This window comes from Embiotoca jacksoni, unplaced genomic scaffold (genome assembly GCF_022577435.1).
Source record: "Embiotoca jacksoni isolate LCO1_2020_lvr unplaced genomic scaffold, fEmbJac1.0.p SCAF_10, whole genome shotgun sequence".
In the NCBI taxonomy this organism is placed as follows: Eukaryota; Metazoa; Chordata; class Actinopteri; family Embiotocidae; genus Embiotoca; species Embiotoca jacksoni.
Window position 1 is genome coordinate 15301472 of NW_027185230.1, and position 20222 is coordinate 15321693.

Here is a 20222-nt window from a genome sequence, read left to right on the forward strand (position 1 = left end):
CTTGAGGTGATCTTTAAGAAGGTCCATAAATTAAAATGTAGTTGGTGGAGGCCTGGCTGTAGAAAAACAGAGTCATCCAACATCAGTTTATCCCGAGCACGGCGGGAAGCGACCAAGCGTTGAGTGGGAGTTGCATGTAGCTGAGATCATTGATCAGCCGCACGCCTTATTGGCTTTGCTGAAGTCTTTATCACCGCGTCCCCTCCCACTTCCTCCCCCGCCTCGCCTCGTAAATTCAGAGCGGCTAATTGGACATGACTGCGTTTATGTTCCAGCTTCATAAATTTCTTTCTCTGAAGGGAAAAGATTGATTTTCCTTGAGTGCAGTCCTCCGTAGCGGCGTGAGCTTCTTCAAACGCTCCCTCTCCACCACACCTCTCTCCACCATCCTCCGTCTCACACGTGCGCTCCCACTCTCTCTCCAGACTAAACAGGTAATCTATAACTGACCTCCCCTGCAGTCGTGTGCTCTGCGGGAATTACAATGTGCCTCTTTTCATAACCCCAAAAGCTCTCTCGCATATCTCTATCAGCCCCTCCCACTCTTCCACGTAGCAAAATTTATGAAATTGTTTTTAACAAATTATGGCTCCAAAGCTCATTATCTGCTATTATTTAATAAGGCTGCAAGTCACAATGATTCGATTCCATTTAATTAATCAATTAGTTGTTTGGTCTTACGAATGTCAGAAAATAGTGAAAAATGTTTCCCCGAATCTAAATTCCAGTCTGAAATGTCTCTTTGTCCCGACCAACACTTTATAGTCAAAATATATTAGGTTTATTTATCAAGTAGGACTAAAGGAATCCGAAAATAGTCACATTTTAGAAGCTGGAATTTTTTCACACAAAAAAAAGATTCAATCTGAATAATTGGTTATAAAAATAGTTTGTGATTAATTTCTGTCAATCAACTACCCAATAAATCAACTATTGCTCTTGTTACGTTTCCTAAATCAGTCCTCCATTCCTGTCTGTCCTCTCAATCTTTTTGTAGTTTCTCAGTTTTCAATTTGAGGATGCTATCGGAGCATCTGAGGAAACGGGAGACAGACCGAAGGATCTGTGTGTTTGGCATTTCCCATTCTTTTTTAATTCAACACGGGGCACACACACGCTAAATATGTTCACTGTCGAGAGGGCACTGGATGTTTTTGGCTCTGGAAATAAAAGCGGAGTGAAACGTCCAGCAAAAAGGCATCTTAAATTATTCAAAGCGCAGCAATGACCTTGATTGTCTTTGCAATCCACACCCTGTGTGTGTTTGTTGTGTTGTCTCATCCTACGCGGTGTACGGGAGATGTGTGATCTCCCTGGTGTGTTTGTGGGATGATTCATTATTTCAGCACGGTATTAAAAAGTGTGTCTTTTAATTTGTGATGCTGCACTAGATTGTGGGATGGAGAGCGAGAACGACACAGAGAGAGACTGTGTGGGACGGAGCTTGGAAGTAAATTATTTACACAGGATACAGTAAATGGCTGTTGCGTGCGCTTAGACCTGAAAGCGGCCCTCTGATTGGTCGGTTTGGGTCACGTAAAGAGCAGCCGGTAAACTCGGCCCCACTTTGAGGTACCCGCTCTCTGAAGTATGTACTGTATGCACAGGACTAAATAGCTAAATAATGGAGCCTGGGCACATCCTGTTCTCCGGTCCAGACCTCAGAGCACTGTTCTCATGAGCGCAGCTGAGAGTGAGAGAGCGCCGCACTGGAACAGTTCAGGTGTGGGTTACATGCCAGCTGTGTGGAATTTACCATTTCTGCTGGCCTTTCAAACTGCAGGTGTAATTAATGTGCAGCTTTCATAGGATTTTGTCACCCTGGCTGTTTCCTGTGATACTTTACGTGTATAAGGAGAGGATGCAATTTGTAAATAATGTTCTTGCACACTAAAACGCCCAATTCAAACCTTGTTTTACTGTAAGAGGTGGCTCAGAGATATGATTTCAAGTATTTATTAGGAGATTGTCTGGCTCTTTAAGATTTATTCATTATCAGTAAGCAAATCAAGCGTTTTGATTAATGAGCCCTTCTTGCATGTGTGTGCTTAATTGTTTGAGCTTATTTATTGCACATTCGTAGACAGATGGGCAATTAGTTTCTACTGTGGCAACATTTCTTGTGCCTTTGTATAAGAAGCTCTTGTTTGCATTTTTGCATGTTCTTGTTCTAAAAACAAAACCTAAAACAGTGATAGTTTGGTGATAGATATACAGTAGACTATAGATTGCATAAAACCTTGTTAAGACCAAATTTAGCACTGTGTGAAAAATGCAGTCTGTGCTGCAAAACAAAAACCCACAAACAGAGTTGTTCAGCAAAAAAAAAAAAGATGAACCTGGCTCAGCTTTTACATTTATATACCATCACACATCCCGTCTCATGGGTGTATAAAGTGCTGTGCAGGGTTGTGGCATTTGATAAACCTTCAAACTCATCTGATGTGGTAAACTGGATGCCCTTTTATCATCTCAGCAGGACCTCCATGCCTCCTTCAACTTGTCCCTTTTTCTTTATTCAAGCAGGGCTGTTTTTGGTTTTCTGAGTACTTACTAAGCCATTGTTACTATAAGAGTTTTTATTGATTCATTTTTGTCTTTGAACCTAACAACCTACAGTATCTCAGCCCCAAATGCACGTACACTTATTGAACGAATACCTTTTTTCCCACTACAAACTCAGCCACAAATCTGAAAAAAGTTGACCGAGGTGAACTAAAATATACATTTTCTCTGGCTTTACCTGACTGAATTTTGCAATAAAACTGCATTTGAAGAATGAAGATTCAACATTTTTTTTGTTTAATATAGACTATCTGGCAATATTGAAGCGTGCTTGCTTGGTCCGATTTCAGCGTTTCTGAGCTTTTCGAAAACCAAAAGTCACAAGTATTTTTACGTGTCCACGGACCTCCCCTGATGGAGATTATGGTCGTTGTTGCTTGCTGTTGCAAGAAGTGCGTTGTGGATAACCCTGTGTTCCCCCCCCCCCCCCCTCCCCACATACTCCAACTATCACACTCGCAGCGGCCTGCTTTGATGGACTTTCGGGGTACATGTGGAGGCCGGTGGTGGGTCCCAAACGGTGAAAACCAAACTTTGCCCACCACACAGAACCTTAACCACAGCGCGGTACAGCCATTTTGCTCTGGTCTCCCTCTAAGCGCTTCCATTACCCAACCCAACAAGGTGTTCAAAGGCTGTGTGTAAAATGACCCTAACCCAAAAAAACAAAACCTTAATGAATCTCACTCGACTAGGCGGGGGAGGGGGAGGGGGGGGGGTCTCAGACAGATGAGTCGACTCGTCAGTTTTCAGGGGAAGCTCTCAAATCTCTATAAATAAGCAGTCAAAATGTTATCATAGAAACATTTCCAAAGACTGACATAATTAAACGTGATGGATTGTATTTGTATGTAAAGTGTTCTTTCCGCTGAGTAGAATCTGCAATTGTAATGTCTTTTCAGTTTGATACTGTATCAAAAACAATCAGCATTTAATATAAAATCAAATATAATATACTTATCATTCTTTCCTGCCCAAATACGGCTTTATCTTTACATACAATTTTATCTAAAGTTTGAGTAATCAAGTATAAATCTGTGTTTAGTATGCAGATAGAAACGAGATAAAAGCCCCACTTCAGCAGTTTTGCCCACTTTTCTCTGCTTTTCTCTCCATGAAACTAATCAAAAGTTATTGTACTCTAAATGACATATGCTGACTGTTGTCACCCCCTGAATATATGCACCCTCAAAAGTCACTGACCACCGTGACGGGTGACCCTTATTAATTCGTACACAGAAGACATATTTTACTGGCATTTGGCACTTGGCGGGTGGTAATTTAAGACCCGGCACGCCAGCATTGTAATATTCATGCAGCATGATGCAGCATGAATGATGCAGAGTGGCTGACACCATCTCACTGAAGCAGACATGTCACTGCATCTTAAGATTTAAGGCTTCCTCCACTAAAGCGAGTCAGTCCTGCCTCTTTCCATCCCGTGATCACTGTGACGGTGCTGGATATTAGACTGTGACCTCCCCGCGCAGTCCTTACTGCTGCTGAATGTGTTTTAATGAACAGTACAGCAAAGAGTAACACCTGGGGAGAGAGGAAATTGGGTGTGAGTTGGAGAGAGGGGGAGGGTTGTTATTATACATCCTCTTATTTAAGATATGAACAAGGAAGAGGGAATCATGGGAGATGGGAGCCGATGTGAGGAATTAAAAAGTGATGAAAATACAGAAACTCTGGGACGGTACGGGGTATGGTGGGAGGTTCTTCCTGTTGTGTGGTCCCCCATGGAGTCGCTGAACCCCCCCTAAGGGCGAGATGGCTCTTTGTAGGATCTTTACGTCTGTTATTGTGTTTATCAGAATGAAAAAACTTTGGAATACAGTCAGGATTTCTGGGTCTTCTCCCTGATGCCACATGCCCGCAATACGAACTTCAGCAGCGCACTTTTCAACCTCTAATGTGTGAAAGCATGTTTTCACGAAACAATATTGTGCAAACTCATTTGCATACCTGCATCTTCAGCCGTGCATTTAATTTGTCAGGACAAACACAATTACTTTACATACTGTTTTACCCATTTTTGTGGCTGCATGTCCTCTCATTTGTAAACTAATTTGCAAAAAGTCTCCTAAAAGTCACCAAGACCCGGAGATACAAACGCAGGCTAATGCAAAACACACATTGGCGTACAACTGTAATGTGTGCTCTTGTATACACATACGAGTGTATTAAAGTCTAACTCCAGCGAGACCATGGAGGGGTGGATGCCTGGCGGAAGAGAAAACTGAGCTGGGATCATCCAGAGGACAAGGGTTAATATAATTATCCTGCTAAAACCTTGAGTCTGAACGAACATCATTAGTCATAGCAAGAGGAAGAGCTACCCGAGCCGTAGGCCAGAGGGGAGGCGAGGCGATGAGGAGAGAAGAACAGAGGAGGAAGAAGGAGGAAAGGAGAGCCTCAAAACCCACCAGTGCAGTTAGCCTGACAATTAGTACAAGGACTAAAACTTGGGGGTCTTTATTAAAAAAAAAAAAAAAAAACAACTCCAGAAAGGACCATTTTTTACTGAGCTGTAGCAGAAACGATTTCACTTATTCAGTAATTGTGCTATTTTGCTTAATAATCTCCCTATAAACGAGTTACTTGTGGTAAAACGGTTTAGAAATGAGATGCATATCTGAACTAAACACACGATGATACTTTCATGTAGTAAATGCTCGGCATAATTTAGTGATTAATGAAATGACCTCTGATTTGTGCAGATTAGATATGAAGCTGAAGTTACTGGAGGACTCTATATTTTCTATTAATAAAGATAATAAATCACAGGCCTTTTAAAAGTGTTATTCGGGGACTCGTCCAAAAACTGCAGCTGCTGAATTCACTCATCAATCAAACTGCGCTTTCTTGCTCCGTTCCCTTCAGTTGAGATGTACGAGGATGGTGGGAAAACTCCCGGATATGCACAGGTGACTTTTTTATGACATAAATATGGAAATATAAAGATGCAGAGTCGCATAGGTCCAACGTGTCAAATGCTTGAAAATAATACTGGGCCTGAAACTAATGATAAATGTCAGTGTTGCCTTTTAGTGACTTGCTTTGATTAACGAATACTCCTGAGCCCTAAAATATTCTAACAACTACTCCAACCCTCATGGTCATATAGGGCGATCCAATACGACCTATGACCCCTGGTTATGTTTGGGCACAAAAAGGGAAAGGCAATGGCTTCGGTTAAAATGACCACTTGAACCGTGTTACTTAAATTTATGCAACCTTCATTGTCATGGCAACCACAAATGCGATTCTTTTAAAAAAAAAAATTTTTTTTATAAACATGCCGACTCATGATCGGAAACGGGGAATCGAACAGCTGTCTCCTGCAGTTTTATCAAACTTATCCACCCAACCTGCCTCCTCCTAAAGGATTTTTTTTTTTATTTGTAGTTTTCAGTTTCCTGCAGACGACATTATGTTGTCGAAGGTTAAACTCCAATACACTTTGACTAAGTATCAGATTGATACGTAGTTGAAAAAAATACAAATAAGTACACAAAGTAGCTAAGGTAAGTTTGTCATGGAATAATACTAAAAAGACTAAACAATAAAGAAAATAATAAGGAACTGATTATTACTTCTGGTTATATGCAATTTAGCAGCTGTTTAAGAGTTAATAAATAATGAATAATTGAAAAAAATGGTCATTAAGTAGATGACGAGAACCCTGTTTATTATACTTTACTGGTTCATTATCATAGTATGAGCTTGCAGTTTGTTGCTGACCTTGAAAACAGCAGTTTAAATAGCAAGATCTGGTTACAGAGCGTTGGACTATACTGGTCTACATCAGCAGATAAAGATGAGTCTTCAGCAGTTTGATTTTTAAGGCAGCATGGAGAAAGTAAACATCTTCACATTATGGTATAACAGAAAGCTCTGGAACAAGTGACTTCGTGGACTTTGAGTTGAAATAGTTTAGTCAATTTCTCCTAATTGCACACTCTCAAACCGCCTAAAACGATCTGTAATGCTGTTAATTTTGGGGGAGTTACACCCAATTAATGGTGTAATTAGCTGTTCCTGATTTGTGGTTTCAACTGAAGCTTTTGAGTCATAATCAGTGTCCACATGACATCGCCAGCTGTCTTGTTTAGCTTGGCTGAAAACTTGCAGACTCTCATCCCTCCACGGCTGAAAGCCTCCGCCACGATGGGACAATACTGCAGTAAAAGTGAAATCAGACACCGACTGATCACAGTGTGAGCCGGTATGGATGTCATCGACAAACACACGACGGGCTTATTCTCTGTTCTCTCGCGCTCAGAGTCCGGTTGATGACTTGTTTATCGGCATCTGTCTAACATGCTAGCGAGGAACGGAGGCAGTCCCGCAGTACAGGCGGCAGTTTGTCTTTGAACACACCACGCCTGTAATAATGCTATGCTAATTAATGTGGCTGACTGAGAACAAACCATCTTTCCAAGGACACCCTCCCTCTCCCTCATGTTCTCCCACTTACAATTCCCAGCATGCTTTTCAGCTTTAAAGCACGCTTGCGGTATCAAGAGATTCCCCTACCACCGGATGCTGGGTAAGACACGGTGCAGACGCTAGTGGAGAGAATTTCTTCATTGTATTTGTGAATTTAAAAGGATATTTACGGGCTGAGTAAGAAGAGGGGGCCGGGGGGGTGGGGGGGGGGTGGCACGAAGTGGAAGAAGAAAAGAGAAATCTATTGAAGAGGGCGGGATGAAAAAAAAAAAACATTCATCTGTGAAACAAAAGACGAGGAATGAAAGGAAAACAGGCAAAATCGCTGACTATAACTTTCTTCCCTTCTGAAGGGAAATAAACTGTGATTATCAAATCAGTTACAACCATCGTGTCATAAATCATCGCATATGAGAGGAACAATGACACATTCCTCATTGCGGTCCCTCTGCTTTCTGCATGCCTTTCTTTTCCAGGGAGTGCTCATGAATGATTTAAAAAGTGATCTGTTTCTGAGCCTCGGCTGCCTCGGAGGGAGATAACTCGAGGGGGAGGAGTCTGAACGGGGTGGGAGGTGCCAAGCGTGAAGGTTTCCTGTGTTTGGCGAGCCGCAGACGAGCCACCGCCTCTATGTTCTCCTGGTCGTACATCAAGCATGGATCGTATATTTCATTCATGAGGGGGAAAAAGAGAAGTATTCAAGCGCAAAACTGTTTTCTTATCAAACACAATTGCCGGGGAAGTTTTCAACCGTGGGAGGGAAATATGGAGAAAACGTCACAGGACTTTGGTTCTCTGCTCTGTGGTGGCCGTGTGAACTGGAGAATAATATTTACAGAGCATCACACCTCACATCATTCATCACGAAATCACACACCCCAGCTAGTCCCATGAAACTAGAAGTTAATCCATCATCTGCCTCCCTTTTTTTTTTCTTCTTCTTCTTCTATCGCTCCCGCTCCCCCCTGATCCAGGCTTATACCTCCCATCCTCTCACCTTCACTCTGCAAAAGGACACAAAAGAAAACTTTGGAATAATTCAAAAATAGTGTGACAGTCTCCAAAGTCAAAGTCACCCTACGTAAAATAATCAAGACACAAAAAGACTGGAGGCTCCAAAAAAAATGGGAAGCAGATGAGAAGCATCTGTTCTCCCTTGTTCTGCAGTGGTGAGGATGGACAAGCCCCGAGGCCACTGAGATTCCTCGCCGTCTACTCTGTCATCCTCATTCATGCTTCCACTATAAATAAAAAAAAAAACAGTAAACCTTTGTAACAATTGGATTAACTACGGAGAGCCTTCCAGGGTCTAATTAGTCCTTCCCGCAGGATGCAGTGTGACTGCAGAAGCACAGATCAGGGTCACTTAAGGTTTGCGATTTCCAAGTTCATGAGTTACACTTTAAATTATGTCTTTGTTATTTGTTTCTCATTAATTAGCAATAGTGTTATTTCAGCTGTTCTGCTCCACTTTTTAAATTGTCTCCACTTTTTTCATCGTCAAAGTTACGATGGGTATCTTTTTTTAAAAAAAAAAAACAGCAACAATACAGCAGAACTTGAGACAACCTTTATTTTTATTTGACGTATTCTTCATCTTTCCTGGCTCTTTCCCACAACACATGTCTAAGCAGCATTTCCCAGCTCTGCATTAAAACAAGACTGGACAGCCGAGATGAGACGGTTTAGTTTACCTTCTCGGTGAGACGACGGAAGACTTACCTGGAAGTTCAGTTTGGGTAACAGGTTAATGCCTTTAAAAGCTTATCGGCGGTCAAAACACTGCACAGTGGCTGGTAATTGTCAGACAGGATTTTGCAAGTGTAAAAAGTTACCGAGACGATGGGTAAAATCAGCGGCGTTCCCTTTTAATCCTTTTGCAACACCTCGCATGTAAACTGGAATCGAACCCCAGGTTGAGAAACCACTGTTTTAGTTTTTGTGGGTTCAGCCATAGTTACAGCAGTTTTCTTTCATTTTAAAGAGTAAGCAGTTTGTTTTCATTTACATTTACTTACTTTACTCCTGTTGTTTCAAAGAGTTTGTGAAAATTGCATTGTAGGCTTGAGTTTCAGTTTTAATTACTCTTACAGAACCTGAACAAGATACTCTTTATGGGACAAAAAAAATAGGCAGGTGGTGTAAAGCGCTATATGAGTACCGAACATTTTCCATTTACGCCTGGCAGTAACGTACCTGTTAGATGTCAGTGCAAAGTGTGAACCTCATTGTGATCAGAACACAATCAGGCCAAATCTGAATTTTATTATCAGTGTCTGGTAGAATCAAGTTAACTTGAATGTTTACTAATAGCTGGTGTAAGTGCAAGGGCCTGCAGAGTTTTATCCAGGTAATGTCTAATCCATCCAGACACAAATCTAATTTTAATACCAGGTACAGATGGGACCCGAGTCCTTCAGCGGCATCTTGACATCAGAAGCTGATCATGCAGACTCTTGGTCACTTAAATGTCATATTTTCAAAATGAGATTTCAGGATTACATTATGATAAGAATCTGATAAAGTCGCTGCCCAAACAAGCCTCAAAGCACGCACACACAAAAAAAAGCTCCACGCGGCAGGTTGAGACATCTTTGAACTCCACCTCCTCCAGTTAAAGCTGCCAAGTGAAAGTTAAAAGTAGAAGCCTAACAGTGGCAAGACTTACTTCAGAAAAAGTGATATATCCATGGCATCCCTTTACATTTTTTTTATGGCTAACTTTAAGAACTGTAGAAGAACTGCTAACGTTTTACTTCGGTATTTTAAAGTGGCGGTTGCCGGTACTGCAATGTTTCATGTCTTCGACCAATCACCGTACATTTTTGTCACTCAGTTCCTCTTATTCTGGGAGAGTTCAGAGCCTGAAGTAGAAGCCAAAAAAAAAGTCCATCAAAATTAAATGCCGTTTTTAGAACAACGACAGTCCTCAGTTTCTGAAGTGTGGATAGACACACAAAAAAAACCCAGTGTGCTTCCTCCAGCAATCTTAAAACGAAGTTCCTCCGGTCCAAGCCATGCCTAAATAATCTGCACATTGAGATGCGATCACAATGTAGAGATATCAGAGATGATCCGAGACCTTTTGATACCAGGTGTTAATGCAAGAACTTTTTTATCGGATACAGATCAGTTGTTAATACCAGGTGTAAACGGGACCTAAAAATCACAATTCTAGACACGTACTGAAATATTTTCCCCAATTTGTTGCTTACTTTTTCTCTTTTGAACTGTTTTAATACAGAAACATTTCATTTTAGATCATATTCATGGCTACAGTTGCATTTTATGAAGCAGGAATATCGCCATGTGACGGAGAGCTACAAGGGACTTCTGCTACACCGTCTGTCTTGATATAACCACAAGCAAAGATAATAATAATAACAAATGTTTAAAAAAAACAAAACAGAGAACGATGACGGAAGCCATAAAAACTGCTTTGAATGTCCTATCTCTGCTCTCTGCAACATGTTAATGAACACCAGTAAAGTTTTCTGAGCCAGTCTGTTCTAGTCTGCAAAAGGATGGAGAGCTTAAACCTCTCAGCACATTAGCTGTGTCAGCAGGGGGCCAGGATGGCGCTGAGAGAAACACAGACGCACGACGGATAAATGAGTCAAGCAGGCATGAAACAACATGACCATGAGCACTCTGAATATCATTAGCATTTTTATGGCGGCTTGTTTCGTGCCAGGTCAGCTCTTAACTAATTTTCACTACTGGAAAAGAATTAGTTGTTGATAAGAAATGTGGCTTTTGGACAAGACTGGGCACGCCAAGTGTAATTTGGGGTTAAAGCTCATGGAGCTAAATCACTACATTGTTTTGCATGTTTGGTTGCAATAGTAGTGTTGTTGTTGTTGTTGTTGTTGGTGGTGGTATCGATGTTATCTTTCCAGCCAGGCTCGTGGCTGTAAAGATGGAAATGTCAGTCTGTTGATCCGTCAGTCCACCACATTTGGTGCAGACATTTTTGCTCTCGACATACAAATAATTTTTCTGTTTACTTCACCTTGACCGCCACTTTTTTGCTGTATAACTGACACATCGCTTCCTTCAGCCTTTTGGTCTCTCCTTTTTCATTTGGCTTAAAACCAAATTGTACTCACGACGGTGCTTGTTCTGCTGTTTGGCTTTGCAACTAAATCATTGATGTTCGCGTCAACAGATGCTCAGATAAACAGTTGGTGGCGCTAATTTCCCACCTATGTGCCATCAAACCACAGCAGGAGAAGGAAGAGCGCCAGTCGAACTTGAAACGGAGGAAAATGACGTGGAAACGGTGATGTAAATATGACATTTTTTTTAGTTTTATTCAGCTGTTTTTATACCGATGATTGATAACGATTTGGCAAAATGATTGCAATCAGCTCAAATAATCCTGATCGGGCAATTATGCAATAATTGTGTCAGGCTTCCAATTAACTTCTCGTTACACGGAGAAGAAAGGCTACTTAAACATGTTTAACATAAACTAATTATATATTGCAAAATAATTAGGAAATAAATATTGTTTGCTTGTACTTTGCCTAGTTGTCATGTCAGTGTTTTATGATAATAAAATTGTTTTCAAATTGCATTTGGTTGACTGAGGAGGAGCGAGTGGTGGATCTGACTGAGGACCTGTGGACATGACTGCCCCGTAGGGATGTCTATCAAACGGTCACGCCCCCAAACGTACCTCTCTTTGAGGCCTATTACCTAATTAATTATGGAATTGTTTTGAAATGAACCCCACTGAATAAGTTGCCCCATTAAATACAGCTTTTTTTTTTTTTTTTTTTTTTTCTTCCAGATTCTGGATTGACTGTAAAAACCATGTTTTGACATTTCCTCTTTTACAATACATTCTGTAGTTTGTAGAAAATTAGAAAAGCTGATTTTCTAAAAAGCAACGCTACATGAATTAAAACATTGACATAGATATCAATAATGGGTTCATTCTACATCCATTTCTAAAATATTTAACAGATTATAAATTCTGCAAACTCAAAATATCAGTCAAAATGTGAGTTTTGTCTCATTAGCTGCATACCAGGATGGGTAACTTTTTTGTGCTGAACTATTTTCTTTACCCCTTACTCAGCTGACTGACATAGTGTAGGGTAGTAAAGAGATACTCAGACCACTTGGCTTCTCTTAAATGTCATCTTCCCCCATCAGCCAATCAAATCAAATTGAGAGGTTAGGTAGAAGAGAACCTGATGCTGCAGCGATTATGAGCGCGGCGAGAAAAACAATGCAGACGTCGTCTTTCTCCTGCTCGTCCATCCTGCTCCGTTTCCTTTCCTTCGTCTTGGCCCTTAATCCACTTAGTTGGCTCTTCCTGAGCTTAGAGCCTTTCCTTTATTCCATTATAAAGACCCAAGGTACGACCTGCTGCTTATTTCATTAAAAAGGCCCAATCCATGACCCCACGTCTAATCCATAATGCAGACTACAGGCCAGCCACGGCCTGCTACCGTCCCCGCCACAGTCCAGCAGGGCGGTTGACAGATGGGACAGAGGGAACGGGGATGGAGGGCCAATGAATGAGGAACAATTTGAGAGCTTCGCTTACGAGTGAAACTTCCCAGAGAATAGGATTTCACTGATGTAAATGATGATAGAGTTGAGGCTTTGCTACTCAATCTTTGATGGTTGGCGATGGCTTTCACATGGCCCATCAGTGATATGGAAATGGCCACATCTAAGTTTTGAATACAGCTTGGGAAGTGAACATAAAGCCCAGGCCACTCAAAAACCCAAACACCTTGGCTGAGAGTTTATATTGTAGCCAGTACTTTAGCTCATTACAGTTCACCTTGGGAGAACTTTGCAACACAAAGTGAGTGATGCTGAATTAAATAATGATATTCTATTGACTGTATGCAGTTTGACTTTGCCTGTGGTCCCTCTGTTTGACCTCCTCCTCTTCATGCCCCACTTCAAAATCTTTGCTCCACCTTTGGCTGCCCTCTGCCCCAAATGCCCTCTCACAACAACATCCAGCTTGCTGAGTGTTTTCATCACGTCCACAAATCTAAATTTACAACCTTCCTCCCATCAAACCCGTCTTGCCTGCGTTTGCACTTAATGGCCTATCAGGTTACGTATTTATTGATAAAGCAGCACTATTTAGCCCTGAGTACCTGACTTCCCGCATACCTGCGCCAGCTTTTTAGAGCCCGGCCAGTCACACTGACAATGCAGTGTCAGATAAAAGAGACACGTCCCACAGAGGTAACATCTCACACTGGTGGATGGAGGGGGGAAAAGGGCTTGTTTTGCTGTCTCTGTCCAGGCTCAGTTCAGGTCATTAAGAACAGTTAACTAATAATAATGACTTTTAACTGGGTTCAGTCAGAGAGCCACCGCTGGAGGCCGGCGGACATACAATATGGTCAGGAAGTGACTACAACCCTTCCTCCATCGATAACACCAGCATATCTCATTACGGTGGCGACCTGCGGTACACTGCCACTCGGTCTTGATCATATAAAACCCATTTCAGTGTGCTGTCCCTGCCGGAGCATCAGCGGAGTGGAATATTCATTATTCAAATTTTAAGCATTGGAAATCCCAATATGTTACTAAGGCCAGATGAGATGAGATGAAATAGCTTAGCCTTTTGTCCGGGGAACATTGACTAATCGTCTCGCTCCCCAAAATCAATTTCCCAGCCGTAAGCATCAGACACTCCTGATTGTACTGTACTGTTGAGGACCCCCCACCACTATCACCTAATACTCCTCCTGGTTGCCCAGAATAACTTATTGATTACTGATTATGTTACGGGAGGTGTGGGTGGCCGGGGGCGGAAGACGGACTGGCCTCAGTCATCTCCGCGAGGCTAAATTTGGGTCCTCTGTTACCAGATCCAACACATACTGACACTATCGCCAGCTGCCACCGGTCTCTGGATGAGGATGGAAATTAGGAGAGTTTTTCTGGAAGTGTAGCAGGTGAAAAGAAAATGTCTGAGGCCTTACAGTGTGTCGGCCACAGCGTGGGTTTCAAGTCGGATGATAAAATTCTGAGATGTGGTGCACTAGTGGACTACTAAATAAAGAAATAAGCACAAATATTTCAAAACAAGGATGTTTGATTATTAAAATGTTCGGTGTTTGGTGCAGGTTCTGGTGTGCCGATGGACTGTTTCACCCCCGGGGTATTTGGCCGATTTCTCCCTCTCTCTGTGATTCTGTGCTGAGCCTGAAAAGTGGCTGTGATCAATACCTGCAGGCCCTTTCCACACTGCCAGAGGGGCTGTGTGTGTGTGTGTGTGTGTGTGTGTGTGTGTGTGTGTGTGTGTGTGTGTGTGTGTGTGTGTGTGTGTGTGTGTGTGTGTGTGTGTTACTGTGTGTGTGGGGGTGTGCACGTGCTGTGTCAGCATCCACTCAGGACTTCATCAAACCACCGCCCCCCCTCACATACCTTGACTGCGCACGCGCACGCACGCACACACACACACACACACACACACACACACACACACACACACACACACACAAATTCATGCCTTCTTCCCCCCATTCCATACCGTCCCAACAAGGATGTTAAATACCATTCAAATGTCAGCCTGCCATATTGATTGGAATAATAATTCTGAAAGGAAGGAAAGATGGCTTGTTGATGCTAAGCAGGTGCTTGACGGCCCGAGCATCGTTCACTGTCATAAAGTTGCTATGTAAGGGTTCGCGGCTCCCCTGGCAGAATGCGGATGGTGGTTTACGTTGGACCACCGAGGCCGCGTGTTTCTGTCATTAATCATTGTCCTCTCGGACCGGTGACGGACAGACCAGGATTCAATGCTGAGAGAGAAAAGGGGTCATTTTGAATGCCCTCAGATCACAATGGCTGCTGCGCGTGAACGTGTGCGTGTGTCAGACCAGAATATGCTCATCGCCGGGTGGGTTTTTATCTGCCATGTCTTGGTTGTCGGACAGGACAGAAGTAATATTTAAGAACGTGCATCAAGTAAGATGTACGGTTCCACATATTCAGCACTAATGCTAACAATTCCTCTACATGTTATTTTGTACCGAGCAAAAACCAGGAAGACATGCGTGTTCGCACTTTGTCATTTATAGCCGGCATCGACCGTCGTTTTCTCGGCTAAAACTGATGAAACTGAGCTGCTATCTTGTGTTCTTCGCGTGCTAATGTGTTATGGTTTGCGTAGCTCACTTTTTTGCAAGACCAAGCAAAACCATTTATCAACAAAGCTGTTTTTTTTTTTGTTCGGTTTGTGTTGTCGTCAGCTGAACTGATGGCAGACACTACAGTGGCTCACTGTTGCCTCTTGAGGTACAAAGTGGTATTACGTGACAGGCTGGTTTGGGGCTGGTTGGTTAGCATGCTAACTTCAGTGGATATCAGTAGAAGTCCTTGACTTAACTCATAATTGTTATATTTTCTGCAGATAACTTTAGTTGAATTTTGTATCTTTTAAACTAAAATACTTGCTGCTCCTTTAATCTAAAGCCGATGTAAGTATTTAAAAGGTTACAAATTTATATTTCCTAAGAGTGATGTTCGGTGTAGGGTATATTGGAAGATGTATGAGTGCATGTAGATGATGATTTTATTCAAACACAATAATCTTTTTAAATATTAAATATGGTGCCCATTTCCTAAATCTCTAGTTTTAATATTTTCCCAACACTTCCTAGAACATGTTTGATGAGTATTTATTTTGAATTGTTTTTTTTTTTAGATTATCTTCATTTTTATATCTCTACTAAAAGGTGTGATTGTGTGTCAAGACATCACAAAGATGTGTGTTCCTCGTGAGTTTAGCGTTGACCCTCACCTGGCAGGTACCTCGATGTTGGAGATGGCATAGAAGTACTTGAGCAGGTTGTCTCTCTGAACGTAGGTGCCTCCGAGGGCGGGCCGGAGCAGCCTTAACCGAAGGTTGGTGAAGGTGAAGAAGTCCCTCAATCCCTTCATACTTTCCATGCGGGTGTACAGGCTGTCCATGTTCAGTAGCCGAGGTCCGGCAAACACGGCAAAGCGCGCCCGCACCTCGAACTTCACGTTCTTGTCGTTCTTGGAGCCGACCCAGCGCGAGTACTGCTCGGTGCAGATAACACGCGTGATGTTGGCGGGCGAGAGGTCACGCACTCGTTTGGGCGGCATGTTGAAGGCATCCAGGCAGTCGTCAGCATAGAACTGGTAGGGCTGCCAGGAGCGTCCGTGGTCCATGGACTTATCCAGCACCATGATGGTGGGACGGCCATATTCAAAGGTGATCTGGATGTCGTCTGTGAGCTCCAGACTCTTGTTCCAGGCTATGCTGATGTTGGCAAGCAGGGGCTCTGGGTGGCGTCTCCAGGTGACTGTTTGCCAGTAGGTGAGCAGACCGGTTCGCTCACGGTCCTGCATCAGCTGAGGAGGGTGGGCCAAGTCTGGGTTAGAGGCATCACACTCGTCACTGCACAGGTATGGGTTCTCCTAAAATAGAAGTGAAGACAGAGCAGCAAGATATTAGTCAGGGTGTGAAAATGAATCTTAGGATGGTAACGATAGAGAGTCATGATTCACAGCACAGTGCTTATTCCCAACGATTGCACAAAATACCTCAAAGTAATTGGTACACATTAAACATGGAGCCTTTTGAGTTCCTGCAGTTGTTTCCCGCTTTACTCGTTTGGTAATTTGTCTTTGCACAGAATCAAAATGTATTTCTATTTAAAAATTCTCAATTGACAAGACAACATTGTGTCTTGCAGCAAAGTTTTTAACTTTTGTAATGAATTTCTTGTCCCCACAGTAGCTGCAGTCATCATTAATGTGACTGAAAATGTTAAAGTAAGGGATTAGAATTTCTGCTTCCAAACTCCTCCGAGATGATGTATGAAAGTTCTTTTTTTTTTTGTCTAAATGCTGAATCAAAAAATATGTAATTCATCCTAAAACTGAACAACAAAACATCCATATTGTTCCCCAAAAACAGTGTGTTTCTAAATGAGGGGTGCCTCACTGAGACACCGAGGGACAGAAAGCTTAAAAGTAAACTTGTCAAACAACACAACAGGAAGTGTGAAGGTCAAGAGGAAGGTGCATCACCACTGTCTTTGCATAGACAGCAGAGTGCTGCTGCACTTTTAACTCCAGAGAATTGATCCTCCTCTTTTAGTGATGCCAAGACTTTCAAGCCGCTGCCCCTCTACACAACTAAAAGTCAACAGGATTATTGGCACTGCTCACAGAGAGAAAGCCTGTTACTACCTGCATTCAGAAATGCCTTTCACTTCGCCAGGAGATCTCATGGCTCCCACCTTCCCTTTTCTAGGAAATTCTTCATCCACTTATTCAGATTTATTCATATTTCAGATGTCGGGTCCGTCACAATACACTAGGCTACTAAATGTTTTTCCTAACTGCTTTCTTGTGACAAATGTGATCATTGCTTGGAATATGTTGAGAGATTGTGTTGAGAGTTGTTGAGTGAATGAAGTGCTACATTTACTGTATGTACGGCACCAGAGTCACAGGGAGGTGCTCGGGGTGGATGGTAGGCTTACAAAGCGCAGGATTTTCAAAGTTCACGTGAGATTTAGGCAACAAAATGACTTTGGCTTTCTTTAGATTGACAGCCCAAATCAGCCTTGTATCATATCTACATTTTATCTGGATTGATTTTTGAAAGTCTAGAAGGAAAAGAATCCACATGAAATGCAATTTTTCGGGCAATTTGGATCCAAACCAAATTTGGGAGGTGGTTTGAAATGCGATTCCAATCAGATTTCTACAGATGCGTGTCAGTCTCGACGCTCTGGTGGTTTAGATCGGATCTCTTGCGTCGGTCGCGATGCGGCACACAATGACGACGTCATTTTCAGAGTGACGGAGTGCAGAATCTTCCCCGAAATTGATCGTCTGCTGGCACTTTGCTGGAAAACCGCATCATCAGTTTTGCTACGCGTACATCGTTACCACAGCAACCCATGCAGGTAGTTTGCTGATATCTGAACACACCAAAAAAACCTAAAGACCATTAAGTTAAAGAACTTAAGTCAAGGTTAGAGAAAGATTGCGATTTCAGTTTGATATTTATAAACAAGCTGTATATTAAGTTGAGGGCTACAGTAGATGCAGTTAAAAAAAAAAAAAAGAGTCAATACGGTCCCGATACCTTGACTTCAATACCTGTTCCTGAACGATACTTTATTTTTAATCCAATTTCACAAAATCCCTTTTAAGAAGATAATATTATAGCCATTACAGCATAAACCTGTAGTTTTTAGGCGCAAAACAAATCAAATATTTTGGCAGTGAACATTTTTGTGACTCGCCAACTGTGTTGATTGACAACATTTGCTTAGTAAGTTAATAGAATTAATTAATTAATTAGTGTGTTTGTCATTTTTCCTTCAAGACATATTCAAGTCGTATATTAGGAGTCTTCGTCGCCCCACCAAATTCTCAAATAAGTGCACACATTTCCCTGATTCCCCAGTGGCTGGCGCCTCGCACTGAGACGTTTCTGTAAAGTTGATGTAGCTGACTGTTGTAAGCCAGTTCTGTGACATCCCCATCACTGCAGAAGTGAAAATATTTACACAAAGAAATCCCAGAGATCCTCAGTCGTCTCTCTTGGCGCTTAATTTGCAAAATTCAGCTCTACTGCTGTTTGGATTGTATCACATTCAGAGGGCTCGTCATGCCCCCAGGATGCACTAATTAGACTGATCAGGGTTATTATTTTCTCCTGTATTTAGTCGCAGTCAGTCATTGTATCAGAGGGTACAATTTTTGTATTATTTGTCCAAGTATTCACTTTATCACACAGCTGCGAGCTTCTTTCAGCATACTTTTCCTGCACACATTTATAGCACAATACAAAAACAAATCACGTCCTAAAGATGTCATCATTTCCCCTATTTAAGTGCCTTTTAAGGAGTTTCCTGTTGACCCCTTGTTTAACTGATAAAATCTTACAGCTGATGTTATTCTTTTTCTTTTATTTATTTGGGAATCCATTAGTCTTTCAGAATTTGACTGCATTAGCCTCTCTTGATGGAGTAGAAAGAAGAAATGTCCTTCATTTTTGTCTGTTTTCTTTTTCTTTGACCTCCACCTCCTCACTTATTTCAAATTTTAGCTTTAGTACAACTTTTTAATTGTTGTGTTTACGACTTTCAGCAGCTCGTGTTGAAAAGCTGTTTGGTATGCTAATAGTAATTATGTTGACAACAACCACAGGAAAAAACAGATTTCCTCGAATCATTATTTATTAGATGTCTAGATATTATAGAACAAAGCACAAATGGACAATTGTAGGAAGTGGCAAAGTAAATATTTAAATCTAAGCCCCAGCGGTATCAAGTATTTGTCCTGCTGAGAGTTGTTGAGCAAAGCATAACTAAAACCTCCATGTGACAACCCAGTAAAAAGCATGTAATTTGTTGGTAGTGCAAAGAGAGATGACATACTTTTTGATTTTGCTTATTTGCATCTTATCAAACTTATAAGAAATACACTAAAGAGATCATTTCTGAGTGAAAATGTTCTTGGCTGAGAGTGAAGAGTAAGACACATTTATCAAATGACTCCCTCCTACATCCAGTGACGTGTGGGAGTAACCTTCACGAGCAACTTTCCAGATCACGTGATCAATTACATGAATGCTCAGAGCAGGAATGACAAATGAGAGGATTTAAGGATTTATTTGACATCGGCCATCTTGTTTGTTCTTTTATTTTAATATGACAAAGTATATTTTACTGAATTACATCCTATTCATATTATCTCCAGGTAGAAGTGACATGCAACATTGCATCTAATGTTTCAATTAGAAAAAAAAAGGAAGACGAAGAAATAGTTGTCGAACAGAAAAAACAAACAGGATCAGGAAATAAAAGTCAGCTGCTGGTAGACGAGGTACATCGGAGACATCATGCCGTATAATCAAGAACATTCAGTTCCACATTTAGAAATGCAGCCAATTAAGATGAATGGAAACTAAATCAGTGCCTGAAAATTGGACATTTTATAAATATCAGATTTTCTGAAGGTCATAAAATCATTTTTATCCTTCAGTAAAGTCCCAGATTTTAGATTTAGCAGTTTGATACAGTTTTCATTAGGGATGTACTTGATTTATGTGCCTTTTCCCAGTTAATACTCAAGAGCTTACATAGCCCTCCCTAACATTAGACTCGTGTAGAATTCACAAATGGTTGCTGTTAGAAATTGTGGCCAAACAGACTGAG

General features: G+C 41.6%; 1 protein-coding gene across 1 annotated transcript in view; it reads right to left on the bottom strand.

The window, feature by feature from the left end:
* The window catches only part of ntng2b (netrin g2b), a 68256-nt gene that overhangs the window by 37856 nt on the left and 10178 nt on the right, over positions 1-20222 (bottom strand). Inside the window, exon 3 of the mRNA XM_069169103.1 lies at positions 15815-16458. Within this exon, the coding sequence (XP_069025204.1) occupies positions 15815-16458 (644 nt within the window). The remainder of the gene's footprint in view (positions 1-15814; positions 16459-20222) is intronic.